Source organism: Schistocerca serialis, chromosome 2 (genome assembly GCF_023864345.2).
Source record: "Schistocerca serialis cubense isolate TAMUIC-IGC-003099 chromosome 2, iqSchSeri2.2, whole genome shotgun sequence".
NCBI classification, from domain to species: Eukaryota; Metazoa; Arthropoda; class Insecta; order Orthoptera; family Acrididae; genus Schistocerca; species Schistocerca serialis.
Genome location: NC_064639.1, coordinates 321743948 through 321767725, shown reverse-complemented (window position 1 = coordinate 321767725; position 23778 = coordinate 321743948). Strand labels below are relative to the sequence as shown.

The 23778-nt window shown below is 41.0% G+C and overlaps 1 protein-coding gene across 1 annotated transcript in view; it reads left to right on the top strand.

Annotated features, from left to right (window-relative positions):
• Positions 1-23778, top strand: part of LOC126457123 (UDP-glucose:glycoprotein glucosyltransferase) — a 135839-nt gene that overhangs the window by 107845 nt on the left and 4216 nt on the right. The window contains exons 17-22 of the mRNA XM_050093180.1: positions 1720-1929; positions 2205-2429; positions 4806-4973; positions 5057-5231; positions 9038-9220; positions 12905-13180. Of these exons, the coding sequence (XP_049949137.1) occupies positions 1720-1929; positions 2205-2429; positions 4806-4973; positions 5057-5231; positions 9038-9220; positions 12905-13180 (1237 nt within the window). The remainder of the gene's footprint in view (positions 1-1719; positions 1930-2204; positions 2430-4805; positions 4974-5056; positions 5232-9037; positions 9221-12904; positions 13181-23778) is intronic.

Here is a 23778-nt window from a genome sequence, read left to right as displayed (position 1 = left end):
TGTCCCATGATAGATCAATTTATACCCTTCCCAAGCATATCTGCATTTCTGTCCTTTTCATTGTCTCTCTTGTAGGCAGGCTACATTGACTTGGGATGTTAGGATTTCTGCCAGCTCACGAATGTGGATTGACAAAGTTCCAATATTCCAAGCAGAAATATGTAATAATTTATTTTGGGTTCAGTCCTTTAGCCAACACCATTTGTGGATGATCTCACGTTGACCAGGTGAGACCATTGCACATTGCTTCTGGAGGATGACCTGATATTTTCCAGTAATGTAACTTGGGCGAGTGACCCATGAGTTGCGACAATAATCGCTCGACCGACCTGTCACCAAGCATTGTATATCTTACACCAGGTTTAAATTACTCCACTCGCTATTTGGAGTAAGACGCTTTTTGTAGGTGCTTCTTTGGAGTACAGAGTACGGATTTGCCCGCTCCACCACTGATGCCTTACCAAAGTCCACCTTCTCTGCTGCAGGTGCCTTAAGAAGAGGTTTATCTTTCGCCCACACCTCCTTCCTCATCAGTTGCGAAATAAGGTCTCAGACTTGCAACTGGCATAGCTGGATTCAGAAAAAAAGAAAGAATCCTAATATGTTCCATTAAAATTGCAGCAGACACAGCTAAACTTTACAGTAATCAAAAAATTATGTGCCAACGTTTAAAGGAAAATTGGGGCAGTCTTTGTTTCTCCATTTTGTTTGAAATTTGATTTAAAACCGGTGTTACTGAGAAAGGTGGCACAACAGCATAATTAAAACTGCATTGTCATGGTGAAGTATTTCATTGTGTGTTATTCTTAAAGTGAATAACAGTGTGAAATTTAGAAGTGTATCGATAAAATGCTGTACTTAAAAATGGGAGTGGTGTCTGACTATTCTCATTTAGATTTTTCTTTAAACTACTTCAGACAAGTTACATAGTAGGATATTGCATTAGAAGAGCATATATGTATCTTCATTGTAGTAGCATAAATGTTGTTGGATGTTTGGACATGCACATGTTCCCCCTCCCATCCCCCCCCCCCCCCCCCCCCCACACACACACACACACACCTGTGCAGCTATATTGTGCTGGCTGAACACACGATGCTGGGGTTGTGGGATGATGAAGCTAGACGGAGAAAGAAGTAAAAGTGGGATGGGAGTTATCCTTACACCACATCCTTTGTTTCCACAAACCTCCTGATCCTAATATCTGCTAACCCACTTCATCCACACCTCCATGTCATAGTCATTGAGCAATACACACACTCACTGGCTCCGGTGCCTCTGTGTTACTCTCCTAGCCTGTGGGTCTGCTGCCTCTCTCCCCACATTTGTATTATGCACACCGGCTATCTCCCTGTGAACCACTAGCTACCCCTTCCCAACCCCTCATCTCACTTCTTGCCTGTTTCTCCCTCTACCTACCCCACCTCTGACAACTCCTCATTCCAATCCATCTGCCAAACTGAAATCCCGGCACTGTGTGTTCACCTCACACAATGTAATTGCATAGGTTTGAGGGTACATTCGTGGATGGGTGTGCACACACAAATTCTCATGTCTGTATCTAAAAGCTTGCAACCTTCCTTCATTTTTGTGTGTGTTCACGACTCGAAGCTTCTGCTATTCAGTTAGTGGTCTCCTTTATACCTGAAATATTTGACAGTAAAATATTTCAGAATCAGCAGATGTGTGTTACTGTGATTTCTTTTCTTTTTTTTCCAGTTTTTATCGATTTGTGTTGGAACCAGAAATTCAGTTTGGTCCAGATGGTCAGATGTCTGCTGGCCCGATAGCTCGTTTCAACAACATGCCAACTAGTGTTCTTCTAACTCAGAACATGCACGTACCAGAAAACTGGTTGGTTGAGGTGGTGCGCAGTCCATATGATCTTGATAATATTCGTCTGGATGATGTTGGAAGTGGTGTGCACAGGTAAATAAAATCTCTTTCAGAAGTAATGTAAATAATAACTAATAAGTTAAATTAGAAGTTAACAGTACATGAACGATGTTCTGTGCCAAATGGCCAGAAAAGTTTCTGTTAATGCGTCATTACTCAATGTGTACACTGTCTTTCTCTTGTCTGCAAAATGGATCTCAAGGTCAATTTTTTTAGTGGTTATGAAAATTATTTTACAATATGTTGTCTTATTTTAGAAGTTAGTAATTTGTGGTAGCTTATTATGTGACGGGATGTTTACGTTGCAGTGAATTTGAACTGGAATATCTGCTACTGGAGGGCCATTGTTTTGATGCCATTTTGGGGAACCCACCAAGGGGTCTGCAGATTACGTTGGGCACAGAGACACAACCTGTAGCTGTGGATACAATAGTTATGGCTAACTTGGGCTATTTTCAATTGAAAGCTAACCCTGGAGCGTGGATTCTGAGACTCCGTCAAGGTCGCTCAGCAGATATATTCGACATAGTAAGGTACGTTAATTTCTGTAATGTAATGAGTTATTAGTAGTTGTAGTCTTGTTTTCTTATACTTACAAAGAAACATTACTTTCTAACTGTAAGAAGATACAGTTTGAATCTAATACTTGAAATCCCAGGGCCTTTGACCAGGGCAATTGAGGCTCAGTGATTCAGTAGCACTTAATCAGGGTTGAGATAGTTTGACTTTTGGTGGTGGAAACCATTTTTATCAATAGAATTCACACGTAATGGAGAGATGTAGCAGCATACAGTTAACGTTAAATGTGTTGTGTTCCAATGACGAAAGCACAAATCAATCTGCACTGTACAACCGAATGAAAGCATTTGCCACTTCCTCACCTTCTAGTGATATTCTTCAACATAGTACTTAAGGTAGGCACATGACATGCTTACACATTAAGAAATTACCTACAGCTACACTCTGCAAACCACTGTGAGGTGCGTGGCAGAGGGTACATCACATTGCACCAGTTATAAGTGTTTCTTCCTGTTCCATTTACGTATGGAGTGTGGGAAGAATGATTGTTTGGACGCCTGTGTGCATGCAGTAATTATTCTAATCTTATCTTCATGATCCCTATTTGAGTGATATGTAGCGGGATGTAGTATATAACTAGAATCATAATTTAAAGCCAGTTCTGAAACTTTGTTAATAGACTTTGTTGGGATAGACATAAACTATCTTCAAGAGTCTTCCAGTTCAGTTCCTTTAGTATCTCTGTGACACTCTCTCACGGTTTGAACAAACCTGTGACGATTTGTGGTGCCCTTCTCTCTGTACATTCATTATCCTATGCTAGTCCTATCTGGTATGGATCCTACACACTTGAACAGTTTTCTGGAACTGGACGCATGAGTGATTTGTATGCAATCTCCTTTGTAGATTGGTTGCACTTCCCCAGTATTCTACCAAACCGAAGTCCACCACCTGTTTTACCCACAATTGAACCTATGTGGTCACACCATTTCATATCCTTGCAAACTGTCACATCCAGGTATTTGTATGACTTGGCTGATTCCAGCAGTGTCTCATTGATGTTACAGTGATAGGATACTACATTTTTTTCTCTTTGTGAAGCACAAAATTTTATATTTCTGAACATTTAAAGCAATTTGTCAACCTCCGCACCACTTTGAGATCTTATCGAGATAGGTAGGTTTGAACTCCCTATCAAGAAAGTTGTAGCTCCAGTTTTGTAATATTCAGTGGTCTGTTATTCAGTACTGATATAAATACAGTAGTAGAATGAGCAGTTGTATTGATGACACTTATGCCGCTCCGAGGGACATCTTGCCCAGAGGAGCAAACACTGTTTTTGGCATTGACATGTGTAATTGAAATCCTGTTGTAATCTGTTGATTTATTCTCATATGAAAAAACTGTGGACATCAACAGAGAGATTCTTATAATGAATCAGTTTAAAAGCCAAAATGAGTAGAAACATGTGGGAAAGCTGTTTTACTCTTGGCACTTGTACTTAGCTTCTACTCATATATGTAAGTGGTACACCATGATGTGCTGAGAAACTTGCAGAATTGTCATTACATCATCTAGAAACTTTAATATTAGTATCTTTTTCAGCAGAATTAAAAATTTACCAAATATTTGGGTTCTTTCTCAGTTTATTGTACTGTGAATATTGTATGAAAAGCCAAAGGTGCACCGTAAACTTTGAATGACCTATGGTAACCAGTCACCTCATAGTAGATGTGTATAATTACAAACTGATACCATCCATGCACCAGAACAAGTCTCTGCAACTTGTAGGCATGTCAGGTAGCTCAAACATTACAGCCTGAACTACCAACACTGCCGACTGATGTTTGTCACTGGGACATAACTGCTTGTGTTCTGCATGCACACATTGCACTTTCTTCTTACTAAGCCCTTCATCCCTCTGATCAGCACGCATCTCGTGATGCAGCCATAGTATACATAAAAATTCAGATTATGAACTCACCTCACCCCCCATCCCCCCTTTCCATCTCTCCACCACCACCACCACTGCACGTGCACACACACACACACACACACACACACACACACACACACAGAGCTACTTTGTTTTGCTGCTGTGGTCTGGACAGCACAACAGAATGGGTCTGTTGTGTCTAGGTGTTGTACTGGGACTGTATGAAAAAGTATAGGGGGGATTAATGGAATGGTAACTAGTCACTCTGTACTGAAGTTACTGGATACTGAATACCCACAAAAACAAGAACTGGAATATAGTACATCAGCTACTAAACATGGGCCAGCTGCAGTTTCATAACACTTTATTTGAATTGTGTGATTCAGTGGCTACTTTATTGTATTTTGAATACAATTATATTTTTAACTATGTTAATGTTTTTATTGCCTTGCAGTCATGAGGGAACAGATACTCCTGCTGATTCTGAGGACATAAAAGTCTTAATTAGCTCATTCCGTAGTCATGTCATCAAATTAAAAGTTTCGAAGAAACCAGGAAAACAGCACATGGACTTGCTCGCTGAAGATGATCAGAATTCTGGAATATGGAATTCAATAACAAGGTTGTATAGCTTACCGTTATTATTATTTTTGTTGTTGTTGTTGCTATTATTGCAAATTACTTATGGCCATTTCACCTTTACAGCACATTTGGATCGAAGTCTGATGATGAGGTAGAAGATAAATTGAATATTTTTTCTTTGGCGTCAGGACACTTATATGAACGCTTCTTACGCATTATGATGCTAAGTGTCCTGAAGCATACGAAAACACCAGTCAAATTCTGGTTTCTGAAAAATTATCTCTCGCCAACATTTAAGGTAACAAATGGTTTGTTATTCTGTTTCATATGTATTTTGAAATGGATAAGAACCTCTTGGTGTAGTGATTATTTTTTTAAAGTGTATCAAGTAGACTGAAATTTTGTTATTGTTGAAAAAAATTGTTAAAATATAGATAGTTTGTCAAAACAAAAAGGTACTCTGTAAAGCTAATGGTGAAATATACCAGCATTTAAAATCTCAAACATATTGATACGTAATGAAACTGGCAAAAATTTCTCAGTTCTTTGTTGTTGCTGGCTGTATTATAAGCACAAAAATAAGGTGCAGAATGAAAAATTAGTAGTTGTAAAAATATCTTCATTCTGTTTTTATCTTTCTTCCATCTATGTAATGAAATTACCTGTACATTGTGCAAGTCCTTGGAAGTTTTTGTTTACTGTAAATGGAATTAGTGATGTGTTCGAAGATTGTTTGCCACAGATTGGTGCTTCAATAAAGATGACCTGCTGCCTCTGAAGCATTGCTGTGTTATTATGTTCTCAATAAAGGCAGTACATAATTTAGGCAGATTATTTTTGCCCACACTAATGCTAAACAGAACATTCCTTTCCACAAAGCAAACTGACAGGCTGGAAAATCATTATTACGTTTTTAAATTTTATAGATATTTCCTTCCTACTAGTAGCCAGGTAGCTAGCAAAGTGTTAACTTCGTGCATTGTGCCTATCGCGAAACTACATATTATGACTGCTGCTGGCTGTTAACACATCCCTACATCTTTTGCTCATCACTTGCACTTCATTGTTAATAGTGCTTCATTGCCTCCCTGTCTGGATGGCATTGTCCCTTGTTTGTTATTTCCCATGAAGGAATGGAGGCTTATTTTGTTCTGGATGGCTGCACCATTCCATACATGGAGCTCTCTGAGGTACAAGTATGTCATTGAATTAAGGACGTTTGTGATACTTACAAGAAGTCAGTAAATTAACGTGTGTTTAGAGGTACCATCAAGAAATGGAGGTAACCTCAGTAGATTACATTAAATTTTGTGACAGCAATAAAACGACACAATTTAAAGAATTTTAGAGACTGTGGACTCGCATTGCAAGCACTTAATTTTAAATAGGTCATCAGTGAACTCATTGATATACTGCAGAGTTGTTGCATGTATGCATTACAAGTATATTGTGTGAATGGTGAACATTTATCAACAAATCATTTGATGATCTTTAATCACTTTCAATGTGGCAAATTATGTGCAGGATTTTAGCCAGGAATAACAAATTACTTCTTGTCTTTTCCTTAAGAGTCTGAAAATAGTTCTGGAGCTCTCAATCACCAATGTTTTCTCCACTATTACTACATCATTCTCAATTAACACTTTTCCATCTGGTGACACCACAGTGGTGTCGCACTTTGCCATCCGTATGTCTCGTACAAACTGATTCGCTTGGTGCCAGCAGGGCTGATTCTGATTACTTGGCTTTTTGCCGGCCGTTCTTGACATTATTGGGAGATTATAAATTGTTAAGTTTTACCAATCTCATCATTAGTTCTCATAAGTTCTCAACCCTGTTCCCCTATTTTCAGGAAATTTCGAAGATACACATACGTAAATAAAAACAAAATTTGTTTGTTTCATGTATTTGTATTATTTTTGGTACTTAGTGTTTGTCTTTCATATGGTATGCATCAAAACAGTCTCCAAGCTGTAACGCAACTGCACAAGACTTGCACATTAAGTTTGTTGTTCTTTTTTTTTGTTTTTGGAGCATACATGGCAGTTTCTTCATTTTCATTTATTTGTTTCGGAAATAAATATTAATTGGTGTTGCTTAATGTGACTGGAAAGTCTGTCAACTGGATCAGGTGACATATACGATGTAGTGGCAACCTCCAAGTTTTGCTCAGAAGCAGGTACATTGTCTTTTATCCACGAATCAGGCACTTTCACTAAAAAACTGTGAAATCAGAGACTCTTGGGTTCTGTATTGAAATATTGACATGTATGGAATGCATTAAATAATGTGCAATTAAAGAGGTACATGCAAACCTATTTTGACCATTTTATAGTTTTTCTGTATATAGGGTAATAACAACTCAAATATTGGTCTGCCTGGTCCACTCCTTTCGTGTATTTGTTGTAGTTAACACATTTTCAGGTTTTTTTTAATTGTGTAATTGGTTCATCTACATTTTCTTCGAGTATCAGTCAAAGTGGCGTTATGTAGTGTAGATCATTCGTATCATTTTAGTTTTCGAAGCTCTCCATACCTGCGCGAGTACTTCACCTTTCCGTTGATGACAAGCTTCAAACATATTGACTTTTGCGTGCTTTAATTTTTCTGGAAATCCTCTATTTTGCCATATCGTTCCACAAACTCGAATTTTCTTTTCAAGTAACTTCTCTACAAATTATACAGTGTTATAATAATTATTCATGAAGAGGTGATGCCACTTTCCATAAGATGGTGCCAATACTTCCATCACTGTTTTTTCTGAAGGCTATTCAGCACCGGAATATATCTTGAGTGAGGAAATGTATCCCATACTTGAATCGCACTGCATCCGAATGTGTATACCATATTTCATAATTTTCGACGGATTGTAAACTTTAAAATTTAACTGTCCATGCCACTGCATCATTCCTTCATCAGTTGAGATGTTTTGACTTAGATTAAAAGTTTCTTTAAACTTTTTGGAAAAGTAATCAATTACAAATTGCACTTTGAAGAGCTGGTCGGCTTTATCTGGTTTATTGTTATTGTCGGAAAAATGTAAAAATGATAATATTTGTCTGAATTGGTTGCGGGACATCGTTTTGTGAAATATCGGTGTTTCAATCAATGGATTCAATGACCAATAATCAATGATCCTTGCTCTTTTTTTTTTTTTTTTTTTTTTTTTTTTTTTTACAACTCCGGTAAGTATAGCAAGCCCAAACCATTTTCTAAGTTTGGGTCCGGTAACATCGACAAATTTGGCATTTTTTAAATCCAGTTTCCTTCTGTTGCAATTTTGACTGTAGTACTTGTTGGTTTAGTTGCTAATATATTCAAATAGATTGTTCCCAACATATTATTCTAAGATACCCTTGACACTGTGTATATTTGGGAAATATGTTTGGACCTGGAGATCCTTCAAATTTATTGTTGGTCCTTGGTAAATCAGTCTGAGCACTGTGCACTGTCTTCTTTGATTCATCCGAATCAGGTGGCAACCAAAGTGTTTGCCTAATTCTTCTTGGATGTGTTTCACTATCTTCTGATAATTCTGATTCACTTCCATTCTTTTGATATCCAATGTCTTCTACCTAATCAGCCAAGTCGTCCGGAACGTCAGAGAAGACGTCCGTGCATTCATTGTACATAATCGTATTATTTCTTTTGTCTGCCATGATGAAAGGTCACAGATACTTATAAAAACAAAAAAGCTTATTGAAGTTTGTAAGTTGTTGTTACCTAAACACAACACCAACAGAATGCAAAAGATACTGAAGTGCTGTCGCCGGCCACTGAGCAATACTATGCACATGACACCTCTGTAGTGTCACAGGCCTTTGATCGCTATTTGACGCACGACAACACTCTGGTGTAACTGGCTGTTGACCGCAATTTTGTGCACAATACCTCTGTGGTGTCGCCGTATGGCATAGTGTTAACAATTGGTAACCATTAACACTCACACTTAAATTTTATGTTTTTTAACCATTTTATTCTATTGTACTAATTTTGTTGCCTGCCGTTGTAAATTAAATACAGCATATTCTCAGATATTCATGTATTAAAAAAGTATTTATGTATTTGTAGTGTTGCTAAAAAGAGTGGTGGTTTTCTGTTAAGGATTTCCTTCCTCACATGGCACGTGAATATGGATTTGAATATGAATTGGTACAATACAAATGGCCAAGGTGGTTACATCAACAAACGGAGAAACAGCGCATCATTTGGGGCTATAAAATTCTCTTTCTTGATGTACTCTTCCCACTGGATGTAAAGAAGATTATATTTGTGGATGCTGATCAGGTACGTATTGATCTTTTCAGTGAGAAAGTTAAAGGAATTTACATTCTGAGAGGTTATTCAGATAAAAATCAGGATGAGATAAATATGTCTAATAATGTAAGGGCTAATAGTAACATCATGTAGTGAGTTTTTCAGTGATACTTACAATGGTGTATTGCACAATTATCTAGGCAGAATTGCAAAGATAAAGGAATATATAATAATCAAAGAGTGGAAAATCCAGGATGGAATATAACAATATTATGAAAAGAAAAGTTGCTACTCACAATATAGCGGAGATGCTGATTTGCAGATAGGCACAACAGAAAGATTGTCACAATTAAAGCTTTCGGCCATTGAGGCCTTCAACAACAATAGATGACGATGAGCGCGCGCCCACGCACGCACGCACGCACGCGCTCGCGCGCGCGCGCGCACACACACACACACACACACGCGACTTCAGTCTCAGGCAACTGAAACCACACTGCGAGCAGCAGTACCAGTGCATGATGGGAGTGGCGACTGGGTGGCGGTGAGGAGGAGGCTGGGGCAGGGATGCGGATCACCGACAAACCTTGCAGTGGATGGCCATCAACTGCACAAGTCGACGAAAATGTGACGCGTGTGCACGATTGTTTGAACTCTGACAGACAACTGAGCCTTCAATTGATAGCACGCCCTCTAAACATGTCAAAAACAACTGTTTTCCACATTGTGGCGAAGATTTGAACATGAGAAAGGTGTGTGCCAAACTTGTCCCAAAAGTTTTGACCAACAAACACAAGCCCATGCGAGTGCTTCAGTGCCGAGAAATGTTGGAAGTGTGTGAAAATGATCCTCATTTTTTAAACTCAGTTATTACTGGCGATGAGCCGTGGATTTTTGAGTACGACCCTGAGACAAAAAGGCAGGGTTCAGAGTGGCACACCCCATTGTTGCCCCATCCCATTGTTGCCCCATCCCAAGAAGGCATGCATGAGCAAGTCCAGGATCAAAACCATGCTCATTGTCCTCTTTGACATCAGAGGCATTGTCCACCACAACTTCGTACCTACTGGGACTACAATGAACTCGGCTTTCTACTTGGAAGTGCTCATAACACTGAAAAGGGGGATCTTGTGCGGCCAAAGCGACATCAAGCACACGTCGAAAGTTCACCACGACAACTCACTGAGTCACAGTGCCTTCATTGTCGATGACTTCCTGGCCAGGACCCAGACCCCATTGGTACCCCAGCCTCCCTACAGTCCTGACCTGGCTCTCGCTGACTTCTTTTTTGTTTTCTCAGTTAAAAGGAGCCATGAAAGGAAAACATTGGGACACTATTGAAAGCATTCAGGTGCTGTTACATCAGCTTTAAAGGACATTCCAGAAAAGGCATTCCAGGATGCCTTCCAGGCATGGTAACACTGCCTCAAGAAGTGTATCGATGCAAGAGGGTGCCATTTTGAAAATTTTTGATTATTTGCACGAATGTATTCAATAAATGATTTTTTATGAATTTGGTCGCATTACCTATGGAACGCACCTTGTATGCCTCCGTATGAGTCCTAATTTCTTTTGTCTCATCTTCGGGATCCTTACACAAAATGTAAATTGGCAGCGGTAGAATCATTCTTCTGTTAGCTTAAAATACCAGTCTTCTAAATTTTCTTCATTAGGGTTTCCCAAAAAGAATGTTGTGTTTCTTCCAGGGATTACTGTTTGGTTTTGGGAACCATATCCATAATACTTGCATGTTGATGGAACCTTCCAGTAACAAATCTGACAGCCTGCCTTTCAATTGCTCTGATGTCTTCCTTTAATCTGACCTGGCAGGCATCCCAAATAGCTGAGCAGCATTTGAGAAAGGGCTGTATTAGGGTTCTGTAGCCGGTCTCCTTTATAGATAAACCACACTTTACCAAAATTCTCCCAATAAAGCTAAGTCGACCATTTGCCTTTCCTACTATCATCTTTATGTGCTCATTCCATTTCATATCAACTTTCACTGTTATACCTAGATGTTTAATCAATGTGATTGTGTCAAGCAAATCACTACTGATGCTGTACTAGAACATTATGGGATTGTTTTCATACTCATTGCATTAACTCACATTTTCCTACATTTGGAGCAAGCTGCCATTTACCACGCCAACTAGAAAGTCTGTCAAACTCATCTTGTATCCTCCTATAGATACTCAAAGATAACATTTTCCTGTATACCACAGTGTCATCAGCAAACAGCTGCAGCTCGATGCTCATCTTATCCGTCAGATCACTTATGTATACAGAGAGTAAGACTGATCCTATCACACTTCTCTGTGGAATTCCTGGTGATACTCTTGTCTCTGATGAACATTTGCCATCAGCTACAGGATGAATGAAATAATGAAATGGAAAATTCATCTTCAGGGTGCAGTGGGTGTTTAGTAAAAAGGTGGAAGAATTACATTTCAGAGTACAGTGTTTGAAAACAGAAGGCAATTTTGATTTGTGTAACTAGTTGAAAGCCTTTGTCAGATTGGAACTTAAACCCAAACATTTGCCTTTAGGAAGAATTGAAGTTGTTTTTGAAAAGATTAATCTCAGAGTCATACTTGGTTGCCTCACTTGGTAGAGCACTGCCTGTACAATATAGGTAACTACATGAGAGTCCCAGATGAAATAGTTACAACAACACCTATTACGGTATATAAAGTAAAGAAATGAGAAAAGTACATATATAGTTTCAGAATAATGCATCATTTGTTGAGTGTGAGGGAGGGGAGTAATATCATATATTTTTGGCCATCATTGATACTTAGAAATCTAATATTGAGGGTGTCTTCAAAAGTCACATGAGGATTAATAACAGCTAGGTGAGAAAATGGAAAAGTAAATAATAATTTTATGTAATTATATATATTTTTTGGTCTGTATAAACTTTCTAGGCGCACATGCAGGTAAAATTCTGGAACTGATGATACAGCTAAGTGCCATTGCAACTATCAGACTCACCTATGTATGGACACCGTTTGTTCTGTAATTGTGGAAAATATTGACCAGTGCTATTGAACACAGCACTGTTTTGAACATTCAGTCTTAGGTATTAAATCATAGTGACTTAAGATTCCTTCACTGCACTTAGTCTGTTCATCATGATCTGGGGTTAAGGTAACTTCCCTCAAGCACTGTTACATTTGCTTCTGCGAAAAGAAATTAAACAAGGAACTGCTTGTTCTGTTGTGTTTTCGGATGTGTGTTTCAGTTAGTCCCATGAGAGTTATTTCTGTTTAAACAAATCTCAAGTAGATGTCCATTTTCTTTCATAAATCTTGTTAATTTAGAGTACATAATCCAGAGATGACACATAGTTTAGTTCATTCTACAATTACATATGAGGACATAAACTGCAAGAAATCAGTTTCTGTTTTTAATGATTGTCTTATAATTTGGACGCTAAACAGCGTGGCTATTAAGGCTTTGGATTATCAAGTGTGCAAGTCATTTTCCTTGCTATGCATGTCAAATATATCAACGAATGCTAAACAGTAAAGTGTTTAAAATTGATAAATTGATAAGTTGAGATGAGGTGGCCTACAGATAGAAGAGACTGAATTTTTTTTCAGTATTCAACACTTAAGTTAAAAAGAGGAGGAGAATATGTGTTATAATTTTTCTTGTGCCAGGAGTTAATTATGCAGTCTGTTGAAGATAAGAGAGCATTCACATTTGTTACAGGTTGTTCGAGCAGATATGCGTGAGCTACAACAACTTGATCTTGGAGGAGCTCCATATGGCTATACACCATTTTGTGAGAGTAGACGTGAAATGGATGGTTTCAGATTCTGGAAACAAGGCTATTGGCGTAACCACTTGCAAGGGCGCCGGTATCATATTAGTGCACTCTATGTTGTAGATCTGCGTAGATTCCGTCGAATAGCAGCTGGTGATCGGCTCAGGGGTCAGTATCAGGCTCTTAGCCAAGATCCCAACTCCCTCTCTAACCTGGATCAGGTAAGATAATCATTTACATAAGCTTTAGATGATCCTTGTGTGTCCACTTGTTTTATTGTTTATTTACGCAGATCAGACTACATGCTCATTTTCAATGGTCCTGCACAAGATACACAATATTTTGTGTGGTATATGTAGCTCACTAAGGGTTGCATTCACAATTTTTGGATTAGGTTACCCAGTACTTAAGTATGATTTACTCTTGTGTCCTTATGGAGAATTTCTATTTTTTTAAGCTTTATATAACTTTACGTTTAGTTGGCATTTAGGATGTCCACACCCAGTTAACAGTACCGACATCAGTTGGAAAATTGTCATGTTCCACATGAGGCAGCATGGTTCACGTGACTAGTGATGTATTTTGTGGTCAAAGATAGCAATATTGTACATTCATGCTATCTGTATCGTGCATAATGTACATATTGTTTTCTATGACTTGGGGGAAGTGTACATTGATTTTATTTGTTTACTTTTGTTGTTTAGAATATTGAAAGTAAAATATATAAAAATATAATTTAAAATTGAATTGTAAATTATGCTATTGTGTGTAGTTTGAGGTCATTTCATGTCATAAGTTCTTTGTGTAGGATTTGTGATTTTGTTCTTTGATATGTGTGCTGAATGCTGATGGATTATTTTCAGTATTAAGCATCGGTTCATAAAATCTCACTTTAAAATTTGTCCCTATTTTCTCAGTATATATTTTTTCGCAGTAGTTACATTTTAGTTAAAAAACTTTGGATTGAGAAAATTTTGTGGGTTGTTGTAGCAAATGGCTCGCATGTTCTCTTTGTTTCTCTCTGTTTCTCTCTGTTCTGTGACCTGGATACAATTTGTGGACCGCGCGGTATTAGCTGAGCGGTCTAAGGCGCTGCAGTCAGGGACTGTGAGGCTGGTCCCGGCGGAGGTTGGAGTACTCCCTCGGGCATGGGTGTGTTTGTGTTTGTCCTTAGGATAATTTAGGTTAAGTAGTGTGTAAGCTTAGGGACTGATGACCGTAGCATTTAAGTCCCGTGAGATTTCACACACATTTGAACAATTTGTGGTTTTGTATTTATAGGTCGTACTGGATTTTATCTGATTCTTGTCCCCCAATAAGGTAAGACACTGTATTGGCTCTACTCTTTGTTTTGCATTTGATAGAGATGAAATCACACCTAACCAATCACAAAATTTAAAAAAGAGACAAATACAGTGTCTTACTTCATTGGGAATAAGTATCTGATAAAATCCAGCATGTCCTACAATAAACAAATCTAAAAATTGGATTCAGCTCTAAGACATAATAAGAGCACCCACATGCCATTTGCTAAAAAAATAAACAGCATTTTCTCGTTCTAGAGTTCATAAAGTAAAAAAAAAAAAAACGAACTTTTTCCTCCTTCCAAGTTTTGGGTATCTTAGCCTGTTACAGGCTCATCGAGAAGTTCTCCTGACATCTTTCCGTTGGTCAGTCTCGTGGTGATACTCTGTTGGGGTGGCAGTCTCTCATGGATTTTGGGAAAATAGGCCAAATAGGTAGAAAATTTAAAATGAGATTTATTGAATACATTATTAATAGTGAAAGTAATCCATCGGCATTCAGTGCATGTCTTGAAGAACAAAATTGTGAAGTGGCAGATATATCACAGTGCCTGTTAGTTTTATACACAACTGATAAAGGCAGATATCTCGACAACCTTGAATAAGTAGAAATCTTTACTCATATGAAAAAATTAGGCAAATAAAATTCTAAATGAATAAACAGAACTGCAAAACAAGAATTTTTTTGAAAGTTTCACATAAAGAACTCGCCAAGAGATGAAATGATATTTATACTAATTATATTTTATAGAGTTTGCTTTTATAGTAGTTATATTTTTTAGTTTCAACTACGAAATTGTTGGTAATGTAGACCACACTGCCTTGTTTGCAACACAACTACTTTCCAACTTACTATTGGTATTGTATCTGGACAAGGATGTAGTAAGAGCCAAAAAAGGAAATTCTTTGAGTAAATTTTACAGAAGTACTGGGCAATCTAATCTCTCTGAATTCGTCCAGTTAAAGGCTGCATACAACAGATAAAATATTTGTGTGTGTGTGTGTGTGTGTGTGTGTGTAGAGAGAGAGAGAGAGAGAGAGAGAGAGAGAGAGAGAGAGAGAGAGAGAGAGATATTGTTTTGGAATATTCCCTTTTAAGAGAGCTTTTGAACTTGATTGGTCAAGATTATTTTGTTGCTTGTTCATTCTTCCCAAATTCTCCTCATACACTAGCTGTGTTCTCTCTTGTAGTCTTCAGTCCATTTATTTCCTATTCTCTTTGTGTTTTTTAGTGTGTTTCTGAACTGTTATTGATTGCTTTGGGGGGGAACGGGGTATCTGCCCCTGGCAGCAATTCAGGGGGCACCAAATTCTTATTTTTGAATAAAAAAAACCTTGTTTCACAAAGCATCTAGCATCCAGCACACATTGGTTTATTGATTATTCATATGATTTTGAAACACATCCCAGTTGGTTTTTGACAGTGGGGCACCAGTATAAAGTTTTTGCCCCAGTTTGGAAATATTGTAGATCGGGGGCTGACTTTTGTGTTCACAGCTGCTGCATGGAGTAAACTCTGCATACTCATGCAGAAGCACATGTTGTATGTTCTTGTCAGTAATACAGCTGGGTATGCTCTTTGGCTCCAAGGGAAATACAAAACCCACTATTTACCAATGAATATTTTACTCAATCCATCATGATTACCCTCATTTTACTGTATTTACAGATGACGATGTCCGTACTTACGTATATGTAAGTGGCCATGAACAACTCTTTCCCAGATAGAGCTTTACAACAACTCAGGACTCTTCTCATCTATACTTTCTCATGTGTGATAATTTCTCAAGTTGACTGCAGGCAATAGATTGGTAAACACCGAACATATTGTTCTCTAATATTTGTCGCATACTGCACGATCTGCACAGAGTAGGAATTACCATCACTTACCTTTGGATGCCTGGCCGTATGAACATACCAGGCAATGAACTTACTGACAAATTAGCCAGGGATACAACCACAATGAAAACAACTGGGAACCCCAGACACTCATGTAAGGTCACATCTGTGATACCTTTTACTGATATGATATAGAATGATACACTACAGCACATTATAGAATTCTTGAAATGATGAAAGACACTACTAAGCAGATGCAGATTTCACTCTTAACCCCTCAAAAAAGGAGACATCTTTTTTTTTTGCAACCTGATATGAGGTGTACCAAACTTGATTATGAATTCATCCTGCTGCGAAAGGACTATCCCAAGTGTATCTGTGAAGCACCCCTGACACTATTTTATATCCTCAAAGAGTGCATCATACAAATTGATCCACAACCTAAACTAAAACTGCTAATATCTTAATCCTAGGTAGTAGTCACCTGACATTAGCTGCTTCTAATGTAAAAAGACCTGCACCAAGGCAGCTGGACCTGCCCTGTAAGGGGCCTCCCGGCCAATGTCGCCAAACGCACGCATATTCATCCGCACATACACAGACACAAGCAGACACTTGTAAAGGCAAAGAGTTTGGGCAGAGATGTCAGTTGAGGTGGAAGTACGGAGGCAAAGATGTTGTTGAATGACAGGTGAGGTATGAGCGGCGGCAACTTGAAATTAGCGGAGGTTGAGGCCTGACGGATAATGAGAAGAGAGGGTATACTGAAGGGCAAGTTCCCATCTCCGGAGTTCTGACAGGTTGGTGTTAGTGGGAAGTATCCAATTAGCCCGGACGGTGTAACACTGTGCCAAGATGTGCTGGCCATGCACCAAGGCATGTTTAGCCACAGGGTGATCCTCATTACCAACAAACACTGTCTGCCTGTGTCCATTCATGCGAATGGACAGTTTGTTGCTGGTCATTCCCACATAGAAAGCTTCACAGTGTAGGCAGGTCAGTTGGTAAATCACGTGGGTGCTTTCACACATGGCTCTGCCTTTGCTTGTGTACACCTTCCGGGTTACAGGACTGGAGTAGGTGGTGGTGGGAGGGTGCATGGGACAGGTTTTACACCGGGGGTGGTTACAAGGGTAGGAGCCAGAGGATAGGGAAGGTGGTTTGGGGATTTCATAGGGATGAACTAAGAGGTTACGAAGGTTAGGTGGACGGTGGAAAGACACTCTTGGTGGAGTGGGGAGGATTTCATGAAGGATGGATCTCATTTCAGGGCAGGATTTGAGGAAGTCGTATCCCTGCTGGAGAGCCACATTCAGAGTCTGATCCAGTCCCGGAAAGTATCCTGTCACAAGTGGGGCACTTTTGGGGTTCTTCTGTGGGTGGATCTGGGTTTGAGGGGAAGAGGAAGTGGCTCTGGTAATTTGCTTCTATACCAGGTCGGGAGGGTAGTTGCGGGATGCGAAAGCTGTTTTCAGGTTGTTGGTGTAATGGTTCAGGGATTCCGGACTAGAGCAGATTCATTTGCCACGAAGACCTAGGCTGTAGAGAAGGGACCGTTTGATATGGAATGGGTGGCAGCTGTCATAATGGAGGTACTGTTGCTTGTTGGTGGGTTTGATGTGGATGGACATGTGAAGCTGGCCATTGGACAGGTGGAGGTCAACGTCAAGAAAAGTGGCATGGGATTTGGAGTAGGACCAGGTGAATCTGATGGAACCAAAGGAGTTGAGGTTGGAGAGGAAATTCTGGAGTTCTTTTCACTGTGAGTCCAGATCATGAAGATGTCATCAATATATCTGTACCAAACTTTGGGTTTGCAGGCCTGGGTAACCAAGAAGGCTTCCTCTAAGTGACCCATGAATAGGTTGGCATACGAGGGGGGCCATCCTGGTACCCATGGCTGTTCCCTTTAATTGTTGGTATGTCTGGCCTTCGAAAGTGAAGAAGTTGAGAGTCAGGATGAAGCTGGCTAAGGTAGTGAGGAAAGAGGTTTTAGATAGGGTGGCAGGTGATCGGCGTGAAAGGAAGTGCTCCATTGCAGTGAGGCCCTGGACGTGCGGAATATTTGTGTATAAGGAAGTGGCATCAATGGTTACAAGGATGGTTTGGGGGTAACAGACTGGGTAAGGATTCCAGGCGTTCGAGAAAGTGGTTGGTGTCTTTGATGAAGGATGGGAGACTGCATATAATGGGTTGAAGGTGTTGATCTACGTAGGCAGAGATACGTTCTGTGGGGGCTTGGTAACCAGCTACAATGGGGCGGCCGGGATGATTGTTTTTGTGAATTTTAGGAAGAAGGTAGAAGGTAGGGGTGCGGGGTGTTGGTGGGGTCAGGAGGTTGATGGAGTCAGGTGAAAGGTTTTGTGGGGGGCCTAAGGTTCTGAGGATTCCTTGAAGCTCCGCCTGGACATCAGGAATGGGATTACCTTGGAAAACTTTGTATGTAGTGTTGTCTGAAAGCTGACGCAGTCCCTCAGCCACATACTCCCGACGATCAAGTACCACGGTCGTGGAACCCTTGTCCGCCGGAAGAATGACGATGGATCGGTCAGCCTTCAGATCACGGATAGCCTGGGCTTCAGCAGTGGTGATGTTGGGAGTAGGATTAAGGTTTTTTAAGAAGGATTGAGAGGCAAGGCTGGAGGTCAGAAATTCCTGGACGGTTTGGAGAGGGTGATTTTGAGGAAGAGAAGGTGGGTCCTGCTGTGATGGAGGACGGAACTGTTACAGGCAGGGTTCAATTTTGATAGTGTCTTGGGGAATTGGAGCATTAGGAGTAGGATTAGGATCATTTTTCTTCGTGGCAAAGCGATATTTCCAGCAGAGTGTACGGGTGTAGGACAGTAAATCTTTGACAAGGGCTGTTTGGTTGAATCTGGGAGTGGGCCTGAAGGTGAGGCCTTTGGATAGGACAGAGGCTTCGGATTGGGAGAGAGGTTTGGAGGAAAGGTTAACTACTGAATTAGGGTGTTGTGGTTCCAGATTGTGTTGATTGGAATTTTGAGGTTTTGGGGGGAGTGGAGCTGGAAGTGGAAGATTGAGTAGATGGGAGAGACTGGGTGTGTGTGCAATGAGAGGAGGTTGAGGTTTGGTGGAAAGGTTGTGAAAGGTGAGTGAGTTGCCTTTCCGGAGGTGGGAAACCAGGAGATTGGATAGTTTTTTGAGGTGGAGGGTGGCGTGCTGTTCTAATTTGCCGTTGGCCTGTAGGAGGATGGTATGAACAGCCGGTGTGGATGTGGGAGAGGAAAGATTGAGGACTTTTATTAAGGATGGGACTTGACGGGTGTGTTCATTGGCTGAGTTGATGTGTAGGTGAGGGATTAGGTGGGTGGGGGCAATGGATTGTTCAGTTTGGAACTTGTATAGGGACTGATGGAAAGAAGGGTTGCAGCCAGAGATGGGAACTTTAAGTGTGATGCCTTTGGGGGTAATGCCAAATGTCAGACAAGCCTGAGAAAATAAAATATGGGAGCGTAATCTGGCTAGGGTGAAGGCATGTTTGCGGAGTGAATGTAAATAAAACTTAATGGAGTTATTGTAGGGATGTTGTGAGGGGGACATGGTATTAGAAGGCGGAAAGTGTAACATGAGGCTGAAATGAAAATGAAAATAAAAATATATGGGGAGAGATAAAGGTGAACTAGAAAGCAACTGGAGATCTGGTGTGAAAAAAGGCGAAAAAGTGTTGGTTAAAGCTGGGCTGTGTTGATCCTGTGGTGAACTTGGGTTGGTAGACAACGATGTGCACAAGGGTTAGGTGGTTGTGTTGCCGCCAAAACATGTTAAAGGGTGGAGCAATTCGGGAAAATTTTGAAAAAACTGTGTGTAAATATATTAAAAGGAGTGGTTTTGTGGTGGCAGATTGTGAAAATGAGGCTAACAATTGTCTGACGAAGAAATAATGTTGTTAAAACCTGTGGGAAGTGGCTAATAATGATCAGTGATGTGGGAAAAATGGAAATGGAAAAAAAGCGAAAGTTATTAGCAATAGCCGAAATGGCTGTTTAATAGGTGAAAGGAACTGTTTGTGAACTGGAAACGGTGGATTTCATAGCAGCGGTAGTGTGGAAAGTGGAAAAAATTTTTTTTTGGTTACAGTTTGGAAGTGGGATACGTCTTATTGAGTATATATAGGCGGGATAAAATTGTGTGGTAGATTCGGTAAAAAGGAGAAAGTGACTACAAAGTGAAACTACTTGCAAAAACAGAAAGAGAAAATAAGATGACAGAAAAGATTTCGAAATGCAACAGTGACAATAACAAACGTAATTGTAATATAATAGAGAAAATCATTCCACGTGGGAAAAATATATCTAAAAACAAAGATGATGTGACTTATCAAACAAAAGTGCTGGCAGGTCGATAAACACACAAACAAACACAAACATACACACAAAATTCAAGCTTTCGCAACCAACGGTTGCTTCGTCAGGAAAGAGGGAAGGAGAGGGGAAGATGAAAGGATGTGGGTTTTAAGGGAGAGGGTAAGGAGTCATTCCAATCCCGAGAGTGGAAAGACTTACCTTAGGGGGAAAAAAGGACAGGTATACACTCTCGCGCGCGCTCGCGTCCACACACACACACACACACACACACACACACACACACACACACACACACACCCATCTGCACGTACATAGACACAAGCAGACATTTGTAAAGGAAAAGAGTTTGGCCAGATATGTCAGTCGAGGTGGAAGTACAGAGGCAAAGATGTTGTTGAATGACAGGTGAGGTATGAGCAGCGGCAACTTGAAATTAGCGGAGGTTGAGGCCTGGTGGGTAATGAGAAGAGAGAATATACTGAAGGGCAAGTTCCCATCTCCGGAGTTCTGACAGGTTGGTGTTGGTGGGAAGTATCCAGGTAACCCGGATGGTGTAACACTGTGCCAAGATGTGCTGGCCGTGCACCAAGGCATGTTTAGCCACAGGGTGATCCTCATTACCAACAAACACTGTCTGCCTGTCTCCATTCATGCGAATGGACAGTTTGTTGCTGGTCATTCCCACATAGAAAGCTTCACAGTGTAGGCAGGTCAGTTGGTAAATCACATGGGTGCTTTTACACGTGGCTCTGCCTTTGATCGTGTACACCTTCCGGATTACAGGACTGGAGTAGGTGGTGGTGGGAGGATGCATGGGACAGGTTTTACACCGGGGGCGGTTACAAGGGTAGGAGCCAGAGAGTAGGGAAGGTGGTTTGAGGATTTCATAGGGATGAACTAAGAGGTTACGAAGGTTAGGTGGACGGCGGAAAGACACTCTTGGTGGAGTGGGGAGGATTTCATGAAGGATGGATCTCATTTCAGGGCAGGATTTGAGGAAGTCATATCCCTGCTGGAGAGCCACATTCAGAGTCTGTCCAGTCCCGGAAAGTATCCTGTCACAAGTGGGGCACTTTTGGGGTTTTTCTGTGGGTGGTTCTGGGTTTGAGGAGATGAGGAAGTGGCTCTGGTAATTTGCTTCTATACCAGGTCGGGAGGGTAGTTGCGGGATGCGAAAGCTGTTTTCAGGTTGTTGGTGTAATGGTTCAGGGATTCCGGACTGGAGCAGATTCGTTTGCCATGAAGACCTAGGCTGTAGGGAAGGGACCGTTTGATGTGGAATGGGTGGCAGCTGTCATAATGGAGGTACTGTTGCTTGTTGGTGGGTTTGATGTGGACGGACATGTGAAGCTGGCCATTGGACAGGTGGAGGTCAACGTCGAGGAAAGTGGCATGGGATTTGGAGTAGGACCAGGTGAATCTGATGGAACCAAAGGAGTTGAGGTTGGAGAGGAAATTCTGGAGTTCTTCTTCACTGTGAGTCCAGATCATGAAGATGTCATCAATATATCTGTACCAAACTTGGGGTTTGCAGGCCTGGGTAACCAAGAAGGATTCATATTATTGACCCATGAATAGGTTGGTGTACGAGGGGGCCATCCTGGTACCCATGGCTGTTCCCTTTAATTGTTGGTATGTCTGGCCTTCGAAAGTGAAGAAGTTGTGGGTAATGAGGAAAGAGGTTTTAGGTAGGGTGGCAGGTGATCGGCATTAAAGAAAGTGCTCCATCGCAGCGAGGCCCTGGACGTGCGGTATATTTGTGTTTAAGGAAGTGACATCAATGGTTACAAGGATGGTTTCCGGGGGTAACAGACTGGGTAAGGATTCCAGGCGTTCGAGAAAGTGGTTGGTGTCTTTGATGAAGGATGGGAGACTGCATGTAATGGGTTGAAGGTGTTGATCTACGTAGGCAGGATACGTTCTGTGGGGGCTTGGTAACCAGCTACAATGGGACGGCCAGGATGATTGGGTTTGTGAATTTTAGGAAGCTGGTAGAATGTAGGGGTGCGGGGTGTTGGTGGGGTCAGGAGGTTGATGGAGTCAGTTGAAAGGTTTTGTAGGGGGCCTAAGGTTCTGAGGATTCCTTGAAGCTCCTCCTGGACATCAGGAATGGGATTACCTTGGCAAACTTTGTATGTAGTTTTATGTGAAAGCTGACGCAGTCCCTCAGCCACATACTCCCGACGATCAAGTACCACGGTCGTGGATCCCTTGTCCAACGGAAGAATGATGATGGATCGGTCAGCCTTCAGATCACGGATAGCCTGGGCTTCAGCAGTGGTGATGTTGGGAGTAGGATTAAGGTTTTTTAAGAAGGATTGAGAGGCAAGGCTGGAAGTCAGAAATTCCTGGAAGGTTGGGAGAGGGTGATTTTGAGGAAGAGGAGGTGGGTCCCACTGTGATGGAGGACGGAACTGTTCCAGGCAGGGTTCAATTTTGATAGTGTCTTGGGGAATTGGAGCATTAGGAGTAGGATTAGGATCATTTTTCTTCGTGGCAAAGCGATATTTCCAGCAGAGAGTACGGGTGTAGGACAGTAAATCTTTGACAAGGGCTGTTTGGTTGAATCTGGCAGTGGGCCTGAAGGTGAGGCCTTTGGATAGGACAGAGGTTTCGATTGGGAGAGAGGTTTGGAGGAAAGGTTAACTACTGAATTAGGGTGTTGTGGTTCCAGATTGTGTTGATTGGAATTTTGAGGTTTTGGGGGGAGTGGAGCTGGAAGTGGAAGATTGAGTAGATGGGAGAGACTGGGTGTGTGTGCAATGAGAGGAGGTTGAGGTTTGGTGGAAAGGTTGTGAAAGGTGAGTGAGTTGCCTTTCCGGAGGTGGGAAACCAGGAGATTGGATAGTTTTTTGAGGTGGAGGGTGGCGTGCTGTTCTTATTTGCGGTTGGCCTGTAGGTGCAGATGGATGTGTGTGTGTGTGTGTGTGTGTGTGTGTGTGTGTGTGTGTGCACGAGTGTATACCTGTCCTTTTTTTCCCCCTAAGGTAAGTCTTTCCGCTCCTGGGATTGGAATGACTCCTTACCCTCCCCCTTAAAACCCACATCCTTTTGTCTTTCCCTCTCCTTCCCTCTTTCCTGACGAAGCAACCGTTGGTTGCGAAAGCTTGAATTTTGTGTGTATGTTTGTGTGTCTATCGACATGCCAGCGCTTTCGTTTGGTAAGTCACATCACCCTTGTATAAACAAAGATGATGTGACTTACCAGACGAAAGTGCTGGCAGGTCGATAGATACACAAACAAACACATACATACACACAAAATTCAAGCTTTTGCAACCAGTGTTTGCTTCGTCAGGAAAGACGGAAGGAGAGGGAAAGATGAAAGGATGTGGGTTTTAAGGGAGAGGG